The sequence below is a fragment of the Oncorhynchus gorbuscha genome, linkage group LG19 (genome assembly GCF_021184085.1).
Source record: "Oncorhynchus gorbuscha isolate QuinsamMale2020 ecotype Even-year linkage group LG19, OgorEven_v1.0, whole genome shotgun sequence".
In the NCBI taxonomy this organism is placed as follows: domain Eukaryota; kingdom Metazoa; phylum Chordata; class Actinopteri; order Salmoniformes; family Salmonidae; genus Oncorhynchus; species Oncorhynchus gorbuscha.
The window spans coordinates 75954356-75972912 of NC_060191.1; the positions used below are offsets into that span (position 1 = coordinate 75954356).

The 18557-nt window shown below is 48.9% G+C and overlaps 1 protein-coding gene across 1 annotated transcript; it reads right to left on the reverse strand.

Moving 5' to 3' along the window:
* Positions 1–1526: 1526 nt before the first annotated feature.
* On the reverse strand, positions 1527–17803 carry napab (N-ethylmaleimide-sensitive factor attachment protein, alpha b). The gene is made up of 11 exons (XM_046314358.1): positions 17607–17803; positions 11960–12039; positions 9078–9194; positions 8293–8339; positions 7022–7099; positions 6324–6379; positions 5724–5808; positions 5355–5459; positions 5188–5256; positions 4976–5026; positions 1527–2595 (listed from the first exon to the last, which is right to left on the reverse strand). Exons 1-11 carry the CDS (start codon positions 17702–17704, stop codon positions 2494–2496), a joined length of 888 nt encoding a protein of 295 aa, XP_046170314.1. The 5' UTR covers positions 17705–17803; the 3' UTR covers positions 1527–2493.
* Positions 17804–18557: the final 754 nt, after the last annotated feature.

The window sequence follows — 18557 nt, forward strand, 5'->3', positions numbered from 1 at the left end:
GCAAGGTGAGCTACACTGCAAAGGCAAGGTGAGCTACACTGCAAAGGCAAGGTGAGCTACACTGCAAAGGCAAGGTGAGCTACACTGCAAAGGCAAGGTGAGCTACACTGCAAAGGCAAGGTGAGCTACACTGCAAAGGCAAGGTGAGCTACACTGCAAAGGCAAGGTGAGCTACACTGCAAAGGCAAGGTGAGCTACACTGCAAAGGCAAGGTGAGCTACACTGCAAAGGCAAGGTGAGCTACACTGCAAAGGCAAGGTGAGCTACACTGCAAAGGCAAGGTGAGCTACACTGCAAAGGCAAGGTGAGCTACACTGCAAAGGCAAGGTGAGCTACACTGCAAAGGCAAGGTGAGCTACACTGCAAAGGCAAGGTGAGCTACACTGCAAAGGCAAGGTGAGCTACACTGCAAAGGCAAGATGAGCTACACTGCAAAGGCAAGGTGAGCAAAGGCAAGAGGAGCTACACTGCAAAGGCAAGGTGAGCTACACTGCAAAGGCAAGGTGAGCTACACTGCAAAGGCAAGGTGAGCTACACTGCAAAGGCAAGGTGAGCTACACTGCAAAGGCAAGGTGAGCTACACTGCAAAGGCAAGGTGAGCTACACTGCAAAGGCAAGATGAGCTACACTGCAAAGGCAAGATGAGCTACACTGCAAAGGCAAGATGAGCTACACTGCAAAGGCAAGGTGAGCTACACTGCAAAGGCAAGGTGAGCTACACTGCAAAGGCAAGATGAGCTACACTGCAAAGGCAAGGTGAGCTACACTGCAAAGGCAAGGTGAGCTACACTGCAAAGGCAAGGTGAGCTACACTGCAAAGGCAAGATGAGCTACACTGCAAAGGCAAGATGAGCTACACTGCAAAGGCAAGATGAGCTACACTGCAAAGGCAAGATGAGCTACACTGCAAAGGCAAGGTGAGCTACACTGCAAAGGCAAGATGAGCTACACTGCAAAGGCAAGATGAGCTACACTGCAAAGGCAAGATGAGCTACACTGCAAAGGCAAGATGAGCTACACTGCAAAGGCAAGATGAGATACACTGCAAAGGCAAGGTGAGCTACACTGCAAAGGCAAGATGAGCTATCTGCTGTAAAAAAAAGGCACTAGAGTAGAAGCCAGGGTGTAGGGCCTGAGGCAACGGGGAGGGGAGGGGGTGGCAGCGTTTCCCTAACTCGGTCCTCGGGACCCCCTAGCACTACACAACACATTCAAAATGATTAGAGCTGGATGCTTAGTTGGTTATTTTAAAATTCAGTTGTGTAAGTGCAAAAACCAAAACATTCACACCCCCCCTCCCCCCCTGTGGTCCGGAGGACCGAGTTTAGGAAACCCTAAGGGTAGGGCTGTGACGGTCATTACATTTTGTCAACTGGTAAGTGTCATGCTAATAACTGAGGGTCTCACACTAAATGGACCATTAATGAAGAGAAACACGTTAAGCATCTCTCCGGGCCGACCACTGACGTGGACCATCGTTGTCTACTGGAACGCCCCCCAAAAAAAAAAAAATATGGTACACGAGAAAAAACGAACATCTTAATTCATTCAATATAGTTGACTATCACCATAAATTAATTCATGAATAATTTTTATATATAATAATAATAATAATTTGGGCATCATTCCGAGGTGATTAATATTTTCACCCATCAGACTATTTTCCATTTAATTGTATCTTTACAAATACTAATACTAAATAATGTGTGTGAAACGAGTTCTGATTTAGAAGGGACCATTAACACGCACCGGTCTGAACGGGAATAAAAAAAAATAAAGTCATCTTTTAACTTGAATGACAAATGGAGGACGCTTTTCCCATGGTTCAATTTCCTGCCAGCCAAGTAGACAGACGACTCTGGTTGTAACGTGCTTAATAATATTAAGAAAGTTGAGAAATAAATATAGTCGGCCTAGCCTATAGAAAGCGGATAGGATCCTCCTCTTTTTAACAGAGGCCATCAAAACTGTTTTCTCACGCAATTGCATAACATAAGCTGTAGAAATGTTGCCCCAACAAAGCACATATTTAACTCCATGCATCAACCAGCTATGAGGAGCTGGCTCTCGCTGCCCAACAGGTGATCCACTCAACTCTTGACTGCCAGGGCTCTCAGGAAGTGTTTGATTTCATTCTCCACTGTATTTGCATAGTGACTGTCCCACTGGATGTCATAAGGTGAATGCACCAATTTGTAAGTCGCTCTGGATAAGAGCGTCTGCTAAATGACTTAAATGTAATGTAAATGTAAGTGATTACAGGGACAATGGAGCGCAGAGTACCAATTACCAACAGCGGCATCACAGCTCAGTTTTGGAGAAGCCTAGTTTTACCTTGACTCATGGGCAATTTGACTGCAATCATGACTGGTGACTGCTGGGGAGGTGGTAATACGGTCGCCTTAACAGCCCTAGGTATGGATGAGGTTTTGGTCGGAGAAATGGATATAGGGGTTTAGGGGGGGGGTTAGGTGTCTAGTGACGTTAAGGCCATTAACGCAGGTCACTCTCGTCTTCTTCTATGGTCTTCTTGATGCGGAGGAGCATAGTGGTCAGCCACTGGTCCAACCTAGAGATAGTGTCATATTCCTTCACCTGAGAGGAGAGACAGAGCGATGGGGAGGGAGAGAGAGAGGAGACAGAGCGATGGGGAGGGAGAGAGAGAGGAGACAGAGCGATGGGGAGGGAGAGAGAGAGGAGACAGAGCGATGGGGAGGGAGAGAGAGAGGAGACAGAGCGATGGGGAGGGAGGGAGAGGAGACAGAGCGATGGGGAGGGAGGGAGAGGAGACAGAGCGATGGGGAGGGGAGGGAGAGGGAGACAGAGCGATGGGGAGGGAGGGAGAGGAGACAGAGCGATGGGGAGGGAGGGAGAGGAGACAGAGCGATGGGGAGGGAGGGAGAGGAGACAGAGCGATGGGGAGGGAGGGAGAGGAGACAGAGCGATGGGGAGGGAGGGAGAGGAGACAGAGCGATGGGGAGGGAGGGAGGAGACAGGAGACAGAGCGAGCGATGGGGAGGGAGGGAGAGGAGACAGAGCGATGGGGAGGGAGGGAGAGGAGACAGAGCGATGGGGAGGGAGGGAGAGGAGACAGAGCGATGGGGAGGGAGGAGAGGAGAGACAGAGCGATGGGGAGGGAGGGAGAGGAGACAGAGCGATGGGGAGGGAGGGAGAGGAGACAGAGGATGGGGGGGAGGGAGGGAGACAGAGCGATGGGGAGGGAGGGAGAGGAGACAGAGCGATGGGGAGGGAGGGAGAGGAGACAGAGCGATGGGGAGGGAGGGAGAGGAGACAGAGCGATGGGGAGGGAGGGAGAGGAGACAGAGCGATGGGGAGGGAGGGAGAGGAGACAGAGCGATGGGGAGGGAGGGAGAGGAGACAGAGCGATGGGGAGGGAGGGAGAGGAGACAGAGCGATGGGGAGGGAGGGAGGGAGAGGAGACAGAGCGATGGGGAGGAGGGAGGGAGAGAGAGAGGAGACAGAGCGATGGGGAGGGAGGGAGAGAGGAGACAGAGCGATGGGGAGGGAGGGAGAGGGAGACAGAGCGATGGGGGAGGGAGGGAGGGAGAGAGGAGACAGAGCGATGGGGAGGGAGGGAGAGGAGACAGAGCGATGGGGAGGGAGGGAGAGAGGAGACAGAGCGATGGGGAGGGAGAGAGAGGAGACAGAGGGAGGGAGAGGAGACAGAGCGATGGGGAGGGAGGGAGAGGAGACAGAGCGATGGGGAGGGAGGGAGAGGAGACAGAGCGATGGGGAGGGAGGGAGAGGAGACAGAGAGCGATGGGGAGGGAGGGAGAGGAGACAGAGCGATGGGGAGGGAGGGAGAGGAGACAGAGCGATGGGGAGGGAGGGAGGGAGAGAGGAGACAGAGCGATGGGGAGGGAGGGAGAGAGGAGACAGAGCGATGGGGAGGGAGGGAGAGGAGACAGAGCGATGGGGAGGGGAGGGAGGGAGAGGAGACAGAGCGATGGGGAGGGAGGGAGAGAGGAGACAGAGCGATGGGGAGGGAGGGAGAGGAGACAGAGCGATGGGGAGGGAGGGAGAGGGGAGACAGAGCGATGGGGAGGGAGAGAGGGAGACAGAGCGATGGGGAGGGAGAGAGGAGACAGAGCGATGGGGAGGGAGAGCGAGGGGAGGGAGACAGAGCGATGGGGAGGGAGAGAGGAGACAGAGCGATGGGGAGGGAGAGAGGGAGACAGAGCGATGGGGAGGGAGAGAGGAGACAGAGCGATGGGGAGGGAGGGAGAGAGACAGAGCGATGGGGAGGGAGGGAGAGGAGACAGAGCGATGGGGAGGGAGGGAGAGGAGACAGAGCGATGGGGAGGGAGGGGGGAGAGGAGACAGAGCGATGGGGAGGGAGGGAGAGGAGACAGAGCGATGGGGAGGGAGGGAGAGGAGACAGAGCGATGGGGAGGGAGGGAGAGGAGACAGAGCGATGGGGAGGGAGGGAGAGGAGACAGAGCGATGGGGAGGGAGGGAGAGAGGAGACAGAGCGATGGGGAGGGAGAGAGAGGAGACAGAGCGATGGGGAGGGAGGGAGAGGAGACAGAGCGATGGGGAGGGAGAGAGGAGACAGAGCGATGGGGAGGGAGGGAGAGGAGACAGAGCGATGGGGAGGGAGGGAGAGGAGACAGAGCGATGGGGAGGGAGGGAGAGGAGACAGAGCGATGGGGAGGGAGGGAGAGGAGACAGAGCGATGGGGAGGGAGAGAGAGGAGACAGAGCGATGGGGAGGGAGGGAGAGAGGAGACAGAGCGATGGGGAGGGAGAGAGAGGAGACAGAGCGATGGGGAGGGAGGGAGAGAGGAGACAGAGCGATGGGGAGGGAGGGAGAGAGGAGACAGACAGAGTTCATGTCGGACTTCCTCAGTGACGGTTCAGCATTTGCGGTCTTTTCATGTATTTGCATGACTTCAGTCATGACTTCCTCATTCACAAATAAAGACACAAAACAAAACTTTGAGAGTACTACTCACGGCATCAGTATATACATCCACATTCTGTTCTTCACACGCATCTAGAAGTTTCTGCAGAGAAATAAAGACATTTATTCTATTAGAAAACATATAGTTTGGAGTTGAAAGACCTTAAGAGAAAAGACAAAAAAAAAAAGTGGATGCGCTTGGTAAAGATGAGGGGTTAGATAAGACCAAACAGACGCCACATCAGGCACAACCCACTTCCTTACCTTCAGCAGTTTACATTCCCGAGAATCTGAGAAAGCGGGGAACATTTCTTCGTACTTCTGCAAGGCCAGCTAGATGGCAGGAGACAGGGTTGTTTAGTCAAGAGAAGAAACCTAGAAAGCTGGTGGAGGATTTGAACCAGACGTCAGAAGTCAGTTTTAGGGCGTACTTTGGCATTGAGCATGTCCACGCAGAAGTGGCAGAGAGCTGCCTTGAAGAAGTAGTCCTTAGCACTGTACTTTAGCAACGTGCTGTCCATCGCATTGGTCCCAACCTTTAATACAACACACACACACACACACACAATTACATAAAACATATTTACAAGGAAGTGCCTCCTCCGCATCACTGTCATTGACAGATCTCACCTGTTCATAGATCTCACCTGTTCATAGATCTCACCTGTTCATAGATCTCACCTGTTCATAGATCTCACCTGTTCATAGATCTCACCTGTTCATAGATCTCACCTGTTCATAGATCTCACCTGTTCATAGATCTCACCTGTTCATAGATCTCACCTGTTCATAGATCTCACCTGTTCATAGATCTCTATGGCCTTCTGGTACTGTTCCAGTTGAGCTGCATAGACAGCCACCTTCAGAAGGCACTTGTTAGCAGAGCTGAGAGGACATGGAGAAAGGGGAGGCAGAGGTACAGGGAGAGTAATTATGAAAACCAGTCACAAAACATACAGGCAAATATAACAGGGTCTGATTCACTAGGACAGAACATCCCAAATATAACAGGGTCACAGTAAGGGGTCACGTGGGCTCACAGTAAGGGGTCACGTGGGCTCACAGTAAGGGGTCACGTGGGCTCACAGTAAGGGGTCACGTGGGCTCACAGTAAGGGGTCACGTGGGCTCTATTCATTACATTTCTGTCTCTGTAGCTCCCACCATAGATATAAAACCCTACAGAGATGATGTGTGGTCCCGTGGTAGAAGCCACTGACCCCGGCACCTGTATGCCAGAGTCAGAGTGGGTTGGAATCCAGACCACTGCCCTTTGACCCCCCCTCCCCAACACTATTCAAGCTTTTTAATTAAGCTACACGATTAAGGATTGGGAATACCATACTCCTTAAAAAAAGACCTTTCCCCTAAACATGATGAATATAGTGTCTGCGGTTCTACCTTGTGGACTCTTCTCCTTTGTAGTAGTCTGCTGCCTGTTCATAGTGGGCTATAGCCTGCAGACAGAGACAACATTTAGACATGCCTGCCCCCCCCCCCCCCCCCCCACACCTGACCCACACAGTCCCCCCTCACACCTGACCCCCCTATATAAAAGGCTAGCTGGAGGACAGATACAGGCTGTGCCCCCCCCTATATAAAAGGCTAGCTGGAGGACAGATACAGGCTGTGTCCCCCCCCCCCCCTATATAAAAGGCTAGCTGGAGGACAGATACAGGCTGTGTCCCCCCACCCATCCCTATATAAAAGGCTAGCTGGAGGACAGATACAGGCTGTGTCCCCCCACCCATCCCTATATAGAAGGCTAGCTGGAGGACAGATACAGGCTGTGTGTCCCCTACCCCCCCAATCCCTATATAAAAGGCTAGCTGGAGGACAGATACAGGCTGTCCCCCCCCTATATAAAAGGCTAGCTGGAGGACAGATACAGGCTGTGTCTCCCCCCCAATCCCTATATAAAAGGCTAGCTGGAGGACAGATACAGGCTGTGTCCCCCCCCCCCCCCCCTATAAAAGGCTAGCTGGAGGACAGATACAGGCTGTGTGCCCCCCCCCCCCAACCCCTATATAAAAGGCTAGCTGGAGGACAGATACAGGCTGTGTGGCCCCCCTCCCTATATAAATGCCCATAGATCTGACCGTATCGATGTCCACCAGCTCCGTCTCGTAGATCTCTGCGATGGAGATGTGATGTTTGGCTGCGATGGTGAACCGTCCCTAATGAGTCCAAATAGACAGGGGGAAAACAGAGGAGGCAGAAAGTGAGGGGGAAAACAGGAGGCAGAAAGTGAGGGGGAAAACAGAGGAGGCAGAAAGGGAGGGGGAAAACAGAGGAGGCAGAAAGGGAGGGGGAAAACAGAGGAGGCAGAAAGGGAGGGGGAAAACAGAGGAGGCAGAAAGGGAGGGGGAAAACAGAGGAGGCAGAAAGGGAGGGGGAAACAGAGGAGGCGGAAAGGGGAGGAGGAAAACAGAGGAGGCAGAAAGGGAGGAGGGAAACGGAGGAGGAAAACAGAGGAGGCAGAAAGGGAGGGGGAAACAGAGGAGGCGGAAAGGGGAGGGGGAAAACAGAGGAGGCAGAAAGGGAGGGGGAAAACAGAGGAAGCAGAAAGGGAGGAGGGAAAACAGAGGAAGCAGAAAGGGAGGGGGAAAACAGAGGAAGAAAACAGAGGAGGAAAACAGAGGAGGCAGAAAGGGAAGGGGGAAAACAGAGGAGGAAAACAGAGTAGGCAGAAAGGGAGGAGGGAAAACAGAGGAGGAAAACAGAGGAGGCAGAAAGGGAGGAGGGAAAACAGAGGAGGCAGAAAGGGAGGGGTAGGAAACAGAGGAGGAAAACAGAGGAGGCAAAAAGGGAGAGGGGAAAACAGAGGAGGGAGAAAGGGAGGGGGAAAACAGAGGAGGCAGAAAGGGAGGAGGGAAAACAGAGGAGGAAAACAGAGGAGGCAGAAAGGGAGAGGGGAAAACAGAGGAGGCAGAAAGGGAGGGGTAGGAAAACAGAGGGGAAAAACAGGAGGAAAACAGAGGAGGAAAACAGAGGAAGCAGAAAGGGAGGGGGGAAAACAGAGGAGGCAGAAAGGGAGGGAGGGAAAACAGGAGGGGGACAGAGGAGGGGGAAAGGGAGGGGGAAAACAGAGGAAGCAGAAAGGGAGGGGGGAAAACAGAGGAGGCAGAAAGGGAGGAGGGAAAACAGAGGAGGCAGAAAGGGAGGAGGGAAAACAGAGGGGGAAACAGAGGAAGCAGAAAGGGGAAAGAAAAAGAAGGATGAGAGAAGCAACAGAACACCAGGCTCATATCAGCTCTCTATGTTACTGTGCTTCAGATACACACTGCCCATTATTTCACTGTGTTGAACCAATAGGTACAGTCAAAGAGGAGGGTATCATCGGGCCTCTATCCATGCTAACACTTCTCACCATGTCTGTGTAGATCTCGATGGCTCGGTTCAGACAGTTGATTGCCTCTGTAGGGAGGACACATCAGATGCATTATAAACTCACAGAGAGACCCCTTTTATTCACTCTGATCTGCAGGGAAATACCAAGGTAATGTTTCATTTCTTTAGAGAAACATTAACTGCTCTGTTAGCGTTTGGTTGAGTGTCTACAGTGGTAGGAGGGGAGGTGGGGGGAGAGGTAATGTTTCTCAGAAGAAATGAAACTTTAACCAAAATGCTGAAAGAACAGTTGAGTGTCTACAGTGGTAGGGTAAAGACAGCCCTAACATGGGAGGTGATGGTTGTAAAGTCCATGGTGATACACACACAGAGACAGTGGAATACCTTGTGGGTCAGCTGTAAAGTCCATGGTGATACACACAGAGAGACAGTGGAATACCTTGTGGGTCAGCTGTAAAGTCCATGGTGATACACACAGAGAGACAGTGGAATACCTTGTGGGTCAGCTGTAAAGTCCATGGTGATACACACAGAGAGACAGTGGAATACCTTGTGGGTCAGCTGTAAAGTCCATGGTGATACACACAGAGAGACAGTGGAATACCTTGTGGGTCAGCTGTAAAGTCCATGGTGATACACACAGAGAGACAGTGGAATACCTTGTGGGTCAGCTGTAAAGTCCATGGTGATACACACAGAGAGACAGTGGAATACCTTGTCCATGGTGATACACACAGAGACAGTGGAATACCTTGTGGGTCAGCTGTAAAGTCCATGGTGATACACACAGAGACAGTGGAATACCTTGTGGGTCAGCTTTTTTGAAGGCGTTTCCAGCATCTATGAAGTTAGTAGCGGCATCGTGTTTACTCTGCATCTGCAGGTGGAGCCGGGCCGCCTGGGAGAACGCATTACCTGCAGCTGGAAACACAGACACATTATCCTACTATCACAATACAGACACATTATCCAACTATCACAATACAGACACATTATCCAACTATCACAACCAACTATCACAATACAGACATACTATCCAAGTATCACAATACACACATATTATCAAACTATCACAGACATATTATCCTATTATCACAACCAACTATCACAATACAGACACATTATCCAACTATCACAATACAGACACATTATCCAACTATCACAATACAGACACATTATCCAACTATCACAATACAGACACATTATCCAACTATCACAATACAGACACATTATCCAACTATCACAATACAGACACATTATCCAACTATCACAATACAGACACATTATCCTACTATCACATCCAACTATCACAATACAGACACATTATCCAACTATCACAATACAGACACATTATCCAACTATCACAATACAGACACATTATCCAACTATCACAGACACATTATCCAACTATCACAGACACATTATCCAACTATCACAATACAGACATATTATCCAACTATCACAATACAGACCCCTATTCAGACCCCTTGACTCCAAGTCTCTTCCTAGAGCTGGCAGACCGGCCAAACTGAACAATCGGAGGAGAAGGGCCTTCGTCAGGGAGGTGACCAAGAACCTGATGGTCACTCTGACAGAGTTCCTCTGTGGAGTTGGGAGAACCTTACAGAAGGTTCTCCCATCTCTGCAGCACTGTACCAATCAGGACTTTATGGTAGAGCCGGCCAGATGGAAGCCACTCCTCAGCAAAAGGCACATGACAGACAACTTGGAGTTTTCCAAAAGGCACCTAAAGGACTCTCAGGCCATGAGAAACAAGATTCTCTGCTCTGATGAAACCAAGATTGAACTCTTTGGCCTGAATGCCAAGCGTCACGTCTGGAGGAAACCTGGCAGCATCCTACGGTGAAGCATGGGGGTGGCAGCATCCCTACGGTGAAGCATGGGGGTGGCAGCATCCCTACGGTGAAGCATGGTGGTGGCAGCATCCCTACGGTGAAGCATGGTGGTGGCAGCATCATGTTGTGGGGATGTTTTTCCAAAGGGAAGGACTGGGAGACTAGTCAGGATTGAAGCAAAGATGAACAGAGTACACAGCCAAGACAACGCAAGCGTGACTTTGGGACAAGTCTCTGAATGTCCTTGAGTGGCCCAGCCAGAGCCCGGGCCTGAACCCAGATCGAACATCTCTGGAGACGCTCCCAATCCAACCTTACAGAGCTTGAGAGGATCTGCAGAGAAGAATGGGAGAAACTCCCCAAATACAGGTGTGCAAATCTTGTAGAGTCATACCGAAGAAGACTCGAGGCTGTAATCACTGCCAAAGGTGCTTCAACAAAGTACTGAGTAAAGGGTCTGAATACTTACGTAAAAATTATGGGGTATTGTGTGTAGATTGAGGGGGAATAAAATAATTAAATAAATTTTAGAATAAGGGTGTAATGTAACAAATATTTGGGAAATGTCAAAGGGTCTGAATACTTTTTTATTTATTTTACCTTTATTTAACCAGGCAAGTCAGTTAAGAACATATTCTTATTTTCAATGACGGCCTGGGAACAGTGGGTTAACTGCCTGTTCAGGGGCAGAACGACAGATTTGTACCTTGTCAGCTCGGGGGTTTGAACTCGCAACCTTCCGGTTATTAGTCCAACGCTCTAACCACTAGGCTACGCTGCCGCCCCGAATGCACTACATCCGCTACGACAACGCAGCCGTACCCGCTACGACAACGCAGCCGTACCCGCTACGACAACGCAGCCGTACCCGCTAACACAACGCAGCCGTATCCACTTGAAGATCCTTCTTCTTTGGCACCAAAAAACGACGTTGTCGTTAAAACTAGCAGCGCTCGTGTTTTCAACGCAGCCGTTTCCCGCTCACGACAACGCAGCCGTACCCGCATTTTCAAGTTTAGAAGAAGAAGTGACTGGTATATAAACTGGTAGCATAGCATAGCTAGCATGAATAGAATTGGGTGGTGGTAGCCGGTCGTTTTTTTAACTGCAATGCGGTTGATTGGTGACGATGACATCCATACAAGCATTATATATATTCTGCTTTCTACCTCAACATAGAGACAATAACCTAGATGAGGAGATTCATAATCTTTCCAACGTGTTTAATTCCCATTGTTTTTGGTCGCGTTCCATTGACCTCACTACCGCATCTATATGGATAAAAAGTTGTATTCTCGCCAAACTGATTCTACGTGGACGCAGTCGATCACAGCGCCATCCGTTTTGTCACCAAAGCCCCATATACTACCGACCGCTACGACCTGTACGCTCTCGTTGGATGGTCCTCGCTTCATACCCGTCGCCAGAACCCTCTGGCTCCAGGTCATCTACAAGCCTTTGCTAGGTAAAGCTCCGCCTTATCTCAGCTCGCTGGTCACCATAACAACACACACCCGTAGCACGCGCTCCAGCAGGTATATCTCACTGGTCATCCCCACACCAGTTCTATATGGCTACAAGACAGTGTGTGTGTGTGTGTGTGTGTGTGTGTCCCCCCCCACACCAGTTCTATATGGCTACAAGACAGTGTCCCCCCCCCACACACCAGTTCTATATAGTTACAAGACAGTGTCCCCCCCCCCCCCACACACCAGTTCTATATAGTTACAAGACAGTGTCCCCCCCCCCCCCACACACCAGTTCTATATAGTTACAAGACAGTGTCCCCCCCACACCAGTTCTATATGGCTACAAGACAGTGTTCCTCACCACACCAGTTCTTCGCCATCTTGTACATGTTGGCAGCCCTGGCGTACATATCACAGGCCTCCTCCATCTTGGATGAGCCTCTGCATCAACAGAAGAAGAGTAAGCAGTGAGCCAGAGTCACTAAACAGGTGGTAATCAGGACTGGTAACACAGTGTAGGAACAGCCATACGGTATAGGCTTCGTTTAAACACATTGTCAAGTATAAATCACTGAGTGTATCGGTAAAAGAACTACTGTCAGAATAGCAGTTCAAATGTGTGCATGAGATGACAACAACAATGATCATGAATTAGACCTATTAACTAACCAACCCAAGGCAGTCGTATGATTGAGAGACATAAATGAGTAAGAAATCATTGTTGATGTTTACAATAAAGTGTGAAGACAGAAAAAAAGGTAAATACATTTACATTTACATTTAAGTCATTTAGCATACGCTCTTATCCAGAGCGGTCTCCAGTAGTGGAATGGGGAACAGAATGTAACAGCCAGACCCTAACATTATTTTTCAAAGCATTGGTGGACATTCATTTCACAATAGCAGCATATTATTTACATTTACATTTACATTTAAGTCATTTAGCAGACGCTCTTATCCAGAGCGGTCTTCAGTAGTGGAATGGGGAACAGAATGTAACAGCCAGACCCTAACATAAGACGTCATCATTTTCAAAGCAGCTGATGGTGGACAGACTGCGAAGTCATTTCACAATAGCAGCATATTATTTACATTTACATTTAAGTCATTTAGCAGACGCTCTTATCCAGAGCGACTTACAAATTGGTGCGTTCACCTTATGACATCCAGTGGAACAGCCACTTTACAATAGTGCATCTAAATATTTTAAGGGGGGAAGGGGGGGGTGAGAAGGATTACTTTATCCTATCCTAAGTATTCCTTAAAGAGGTGGGGTTTCAGGTGTCTCCGGAAGGTGGTGATTGACTCCGCTGTCCTGGCGTCGTGAGGGAGTTTGTTCCACCATTGGGGAGCCAGAGCAGCGAACAGTTTTGACTGGGCTGAGCGGGAACTGTACTTCTGTACATATTATGCTGGCTGCATAGTCGCAGAATAGTTTATTATTTTTCTAAATAAGTATCCACCTGCAGACACTTCCTAACTTTGGGAATATCACTTTTTTAATGTTTTATTCTAGCACCAAAGGGGATAATTTAATCCATTTTATTTTGAATACTGTATTATTCATACCAGCATTTCTTTGAAAGTTTACACAAAATAGGGGGCGGCAGGGTAGCCTAGTGGTTAGAGTGTAGAGGAGGCAGGGTAGCCTAGTGGTTAGAGTGTAGAGGAGGCAGGGTAGTCTAGTGGTTAGAGTGTAGAGGTGGCAGGTAGCCTAGTGGTTAGAGTGTAGAGGCGGCAGGGTAGCCTAGTGGTTAGAGTGTAGAGGTGGCAGGGTAGCCTAGTGGTTAGAGTGTAGAGGTGGCAGGGTAGCCTAGTGGTTAGAGTGTAGAGGCGGCAGGGTAGCCTAGTGGTTAGAGTGTAGAGGTGGCAGGGTAGCCTAGTGGTTAGAGTGTAGAGGCGGCAGGGTAGCCTAGTGGTTAGAGTGTAGAGGTGGCAGGGTAGCCTAGTGGTTAGAGTGTAGAGGCGGCAGGGTAGCCTAGTGGTTAGAGTGTAGAGGAGGCAGGGTAGCCTAGTGGTTAGAGTGTAGAGGTGGCAGGGTAGCCTAGTGGTTAGAGTGTAGAGGCGGCAGGGTAGCCTAGTGGTTAGAGTGTAGAGGTGGCAGGGTAGCCTAGTGGTTAGAGTGTAGAGGCGGCAGGGTAGCCTAGTGGTTAGAGTGTAGAGGAGGCAGGGTAGCCTAGTGGTTAGAGTGTAGAGGCGGCAGGTAGCCTAGTGGTTAGAGTGTAGAGGTGGCAGGGTAGCCTAGTGGTTAGAGTGTAGAGGCGGCAGGGTAGCCTAGTGGTTAGAGTGTAGAGGAGGCAGGGTAGACTAGTGGTTAGAGTGTAGAGGCGGCAGGGTAGCCTAGTGGTTAGAGTGTAGAGGCGGCAGGGTAGCCTAGTGGTTAGAGTGTAGAGGTGGCAGGTAGCCTAGTGGTTAGTGTAGAGGCAGCAGGGTAGCCTAGTGGTTAGAGTGTAGAGGTGGCAGGTAGCCTAGTGGTTAGTGTAGAGGCAGCAGGGTAGCCTAGTGGTTAGAGTGTAGAGGTGGCAGGGTAGCCTAGTGGTTAGAGTGTAGAGGAGGCAGGGTAGCCTAGTGGTTAGAGTGTAGGGGAGGCAGGGTAGCCTAGTGGTTAGAGTGTAGAGGTGGCAGGGTAGCCTAGTGGTTAGAGTGTAGGGGCGGCAGGGTAGCCTAGTGGTTAGAGTGTAGAGGAGGCAGGGTAGCCTAGTGGTTAGAGTGTAGAGGTGGCAGGGTAGCCTAGTGGTTAGAGTGTAGAGGTGGCAGGGTAGCCTAGTGGTTAGAGTGTAGAGGCGGCAGGGTAGCCTAGTGGTTAGAGTGTAGAGGTGGCAGGTAGCCTAGTGGTTAGAGTGTAGAGGCGGCAGGTAGCCTAGTGGTTAGAGTGTAGAGGCGGCAGGGTAGCCTAGTGGTTAGAGTGTAGAGGCGGCAGGGTAGCCTAGTGGTTAGAGTGTAGAGGTGGCAGGGTAGCCTAGTGGTTAGAGTGTAGAGGTGGCAGGGTAGCCTAGTGGTTAGAGTGTAGAGGCGGCAGGGTAGCCTAGTGGTTAGAGTGTAGAGGCGGCAGGGTAGCCTAGTGGTTAGAGTGTAGAGGCGGCAGGGTAGCCTAGTGGTTAGAGTGTAGAGGCGGCAGGGTAGCCTAGTGGTTAGAGTGTAGAGGCGGCAGGGTAGCCTAGTGGTTAGAGTGTAGAGGCGGCAGGGTAGCCTAGTGGTTAGAGTGTAGAGGCAGCAGGGTAGCCTAGTGGTTAGAGTGTAGAGGCGGCAGGGTAGCCTAGTGGTTAGAGTGTAGAGGCGGCAGGGTAGCCTAGTGGTTAGAGTGTAGAGGAGGCAGGTAGCCTAGTGGTTAGAGTGTAGAGGTGGCAGGGTAGCCTAGTGGTTAGAGTGTAGAGGCGGCAGGGTAGCCTAGTGGTTAGAGTGTAGAGGCGGCAGGGTAGCCTAGTGGTTAGAGTGTAGAGGCGGCAGGGTAGCCTAGTGGTTAGAGTGTAGAGGCGGCAGGGTAGCCTAGTGGTTAGAGTGTAGAGGCGGCAGGGTAGCCTAGTGGTTAGAGTGTAGAGGCGGCAGGGTAGCCTAGTGGTTAGAGTGTAGAGGCGGCAGGGTAGCCTAGTGGTTAGAGTGTAGAGGCGGCAGGGTAGCCTAGTGGTTAGAGTGTAGAGGCGGCAGGGTAGCCTAGTGGTTAGAGTGTAGAGACGGCAGGGTAGCCTAGTGGTTAGAGTGTAGAGACGGCAGGGTAGCCTAGTGGTTAGAGTGTAGAGGTGGCAGGGTAGCCTAGTGGTTAGAGTGTAGAGGCGGCAGGGTAGCCTAGTGGTTAGAGTGTAAAGGCGGCAGGGTAGCCTAGTGGTTAGAGTGTAGAGGCAGCAGGGTAGCCTAGTGGTTAGAGTGTAGAGGCGGCAGGGTAGCCTAGTGGTTAGAGTGTAGGGCGGCATGGTAGCCTAGTGGTTAGAGTGTAGAGGCGGCAGTGTAGCCTAGTGGTTAGAGTGTAGAGGCGGCAGAGTAGCCTAGTGGTTAGAGTGTAGAGGTGGCAGGGTAGTCTAGTGGTTAGAGTGTAGAGGCGGCAGGGTAGCCTAGTGGTTTGAGTGTAGAGGCGGCAGGGTAGCCTAGTGGTTAGAGCGTTGGACTAGTAACCGGAAGGTTGCAAGTTCAAACCCCTGAGCTGACAAGGTACAAATCTGTTGTTCTGCCCCTGAACAGGCAGTTAACCCACTGTTCCCAGGCCGTCATTGAAAAAAATAATTTGTTCTTAACTGACTTGCCTGGTTAAATAAAGGTAAAAAAATTCAAATATATTATAATGTATAGAATAATGTAATATATAATATAATAACGTATAACATAGAATAATATAATAACGTATAATATAATATTGAATAATATAACATATTGTAGAATACTATAATAATGTATAATATAGTGTAGAATAATAGAATATAGAATACTATAATAATGTATAATATAATATAGAATATAGAATACTATGATAATGTATAATATAGTGTAGAATAATATAATATGTATGGGATCATCATCATTAGGTGAACAGGTATGGGATCATCACTAGGTGAACAGGTATGGGATCATCATCACTAGGTTAATCTAGGTGAACAGGTATGGGATCATCATCACTAGGTGAACAGGTATGGGATCATCATCACTAGGTGAACAGGTATGGGATCATCATCACTAGGTTAATCTAGGTGAACAGGTATGGGATCATCATCACTAGGTGAACAGGTATGGGATCATCATCACTAGGTTAATCTAGATGAACAGGTATGGGATCATCATCATTAGGTTAATCTAGGTGAACAGGTATGGGATCATAATCACTAGGTGAACAGGTATGGGATCATCATCACTAGGTTAATCTAGGTGAACAGGTATGGGATCATCATCACTAGGTTAATCTAGGTGAACAGGTATGGGATCATCATCACTAGGTTAATCTAGGTGAACAGGTATGGGATCATCATCACTAGGTTAATCTAGGTGAACAGGTATGGGATCATCATCACTAGGTTAATCTAGGTGAACAGGTATGGGATCATCATCACTAGGTTAATCTAGGTGAACAGGTATGGGATCATCATCACTAGGTTAATCTAGGTGAACAGGTATGCCAGTCCATCATTGTGTCTTTGTTGACCTCTCTCTACAAGCCAATTTGAGGGTTTTCCCATGTAGTGTCTCTGTAGTGGAGAACAAAATGCAGCTGGGTGACATTCCCCCTCCAAAACTAACCCGATTTGGTTAGTAGAGACCCTGCTGATTATTTCCTACCCAATTCAGCCGAGACAGGCAGAAACGTTCTCTACAGTCCAATATTCTCAACACACCAGTATCACTGTCTTTTTTAAAATTGTCCTTAAAAAAGAAATGTCGGCATCTTTCCTATTTCTTTTCATAAAATACTTTACTAGATTATTATATATATATTTTTTGCACCATAAAAAGTAGATATTGATTAAAATCCCTGATATCTTTTGAACGAGTTATCCACAAGGCAATGTTTTTGAAAACGCAGACTTCTATGTGAGAGATGTCGTCATGACCCTGCCATAGTGACGTCATCCCTCTGTACTGCTGGCAGAAAACCAGGAGCCATAAAATAAAATATACGTTTCCGTTTAACTTTACTGTCATGTGTTACCAAGCCAATATAGAAATACAACTTAATCCACGTTAAAAATATATATATATATAAAAAAATATATATATATATATAAAAACAACTCACCTAATTTCAACTGTTATTGGGTAACTTTTTGTTGTTGTCCAACAGGCTAAAGTTAGCTAGCTAAATTACCTTGTTGACTTGTTTGCTAGCTAAGCTAACTGCTATTAGCTGGATGAGGAAATTGCACTAACGTTAGTAGACCAATACTATATAACTTTTTTTTCCCCCATCGACAATAAACGTTAAATTGTAGTTGGTAACTAATAGCGAACAGTACCTAACTTTATTCACTGTACTATTTGCGATTTTTTTTTAGCAAAACTACCAGAGACTGGCTAGCTGGAATGCTCACCCAAACAACGCCCCGAAAAACGACTGAGACGATTTCAGTTTCTTTTCAGCCTCAGCGATCAGAGCCGAGGCTTCCTTCTCTTTTCCAGAGTTGTCCATGTTTGTAACAACTAGGTATACGTTAGAAATGTAGTAAAGCAGCAGTTGTTGTCTTGTTCTTGGTCTTCTTCTTCTTCTTCTTCTTCTTCTTCTGTGGATTTCTTCTTCTTTTTTTTTTAATGTCAGTTGGCAACCAACTTTATAAGGTGCTTTACCGCCACCAACTGGACTGGAGTGTCGACCAGAGACAGGAAAGGTCTTAACTCAACCAATATTCTTGTCTCGCTAAGGAAACGAAACACATCATTAAATACTACATCCCCTGGTGATTTCCCCAGCAGTTCGCTTAATCCTGGCTGTTAAACCCCACAAATCTAATAACAATCGCTCCCTTTCCCTCACATATTTCTGGCACTGAAGTAGAACGTGTTCCACTGATTCCATCTCCTCCTGACAATGATCACACCTCGCAGTGGGATGTTTCACCACCAATTGAACTGTACTATTGGGCTTTGTGTGTCCCAGTTTCAGCCTTGTGATTACACTTTCCTTCCTCCTCTCTCGGCTTGATGATCTCTCCCGGCCCCCACCTTTTCAGCCTTGTGATTACACTTTCCTTCCTTCTCTCTCGGCTTGATGATCTCTCCCGGCCCCCACCTTTTCAGCCTTGTGATTACACTTTCCTTCCTCCTCTCTCGGCTTGATGGCCTCTCCAGGCCCCCACCTTTTCAGCCTTGTGATTACACTTTCCTTCCTCCTCTCTCGGCTTGATGATCTCTCCCGGGCCCGGATTTAATACAGAGGATTCCTTACTCCACCCACTGCAATACAATACAGGGTACATGGGATACAGATTGGCTTGTAGAGAGAACATTTATACCAGTCTCAGCTGAAGTGGGGTGGGAAATACTCA

Coding starts and splice junctions, on each gene's coding strand:
- napab (XM_046314358.1), bottom strand. CDS start 17,704: ATGGACAACTCTGGAAAAGAGAAGGAAGCCTCGGCTCTGATCGCTGAG. Junction 12,040..17,606: donor TTTTTCGGGGCGTTGTTTGG/GTGAGCATTCCA, acceptor CTGTTGATGCAG/AGGCTCATCCAAGATGGAGG. Junction 5,027..5,187: donor GGGAATGTAAACTGCTGAAG/GTAAGGAAGTGG, acceptor ATTTCTCTGCAG/AAACTTCTAGATGCGTGTGA.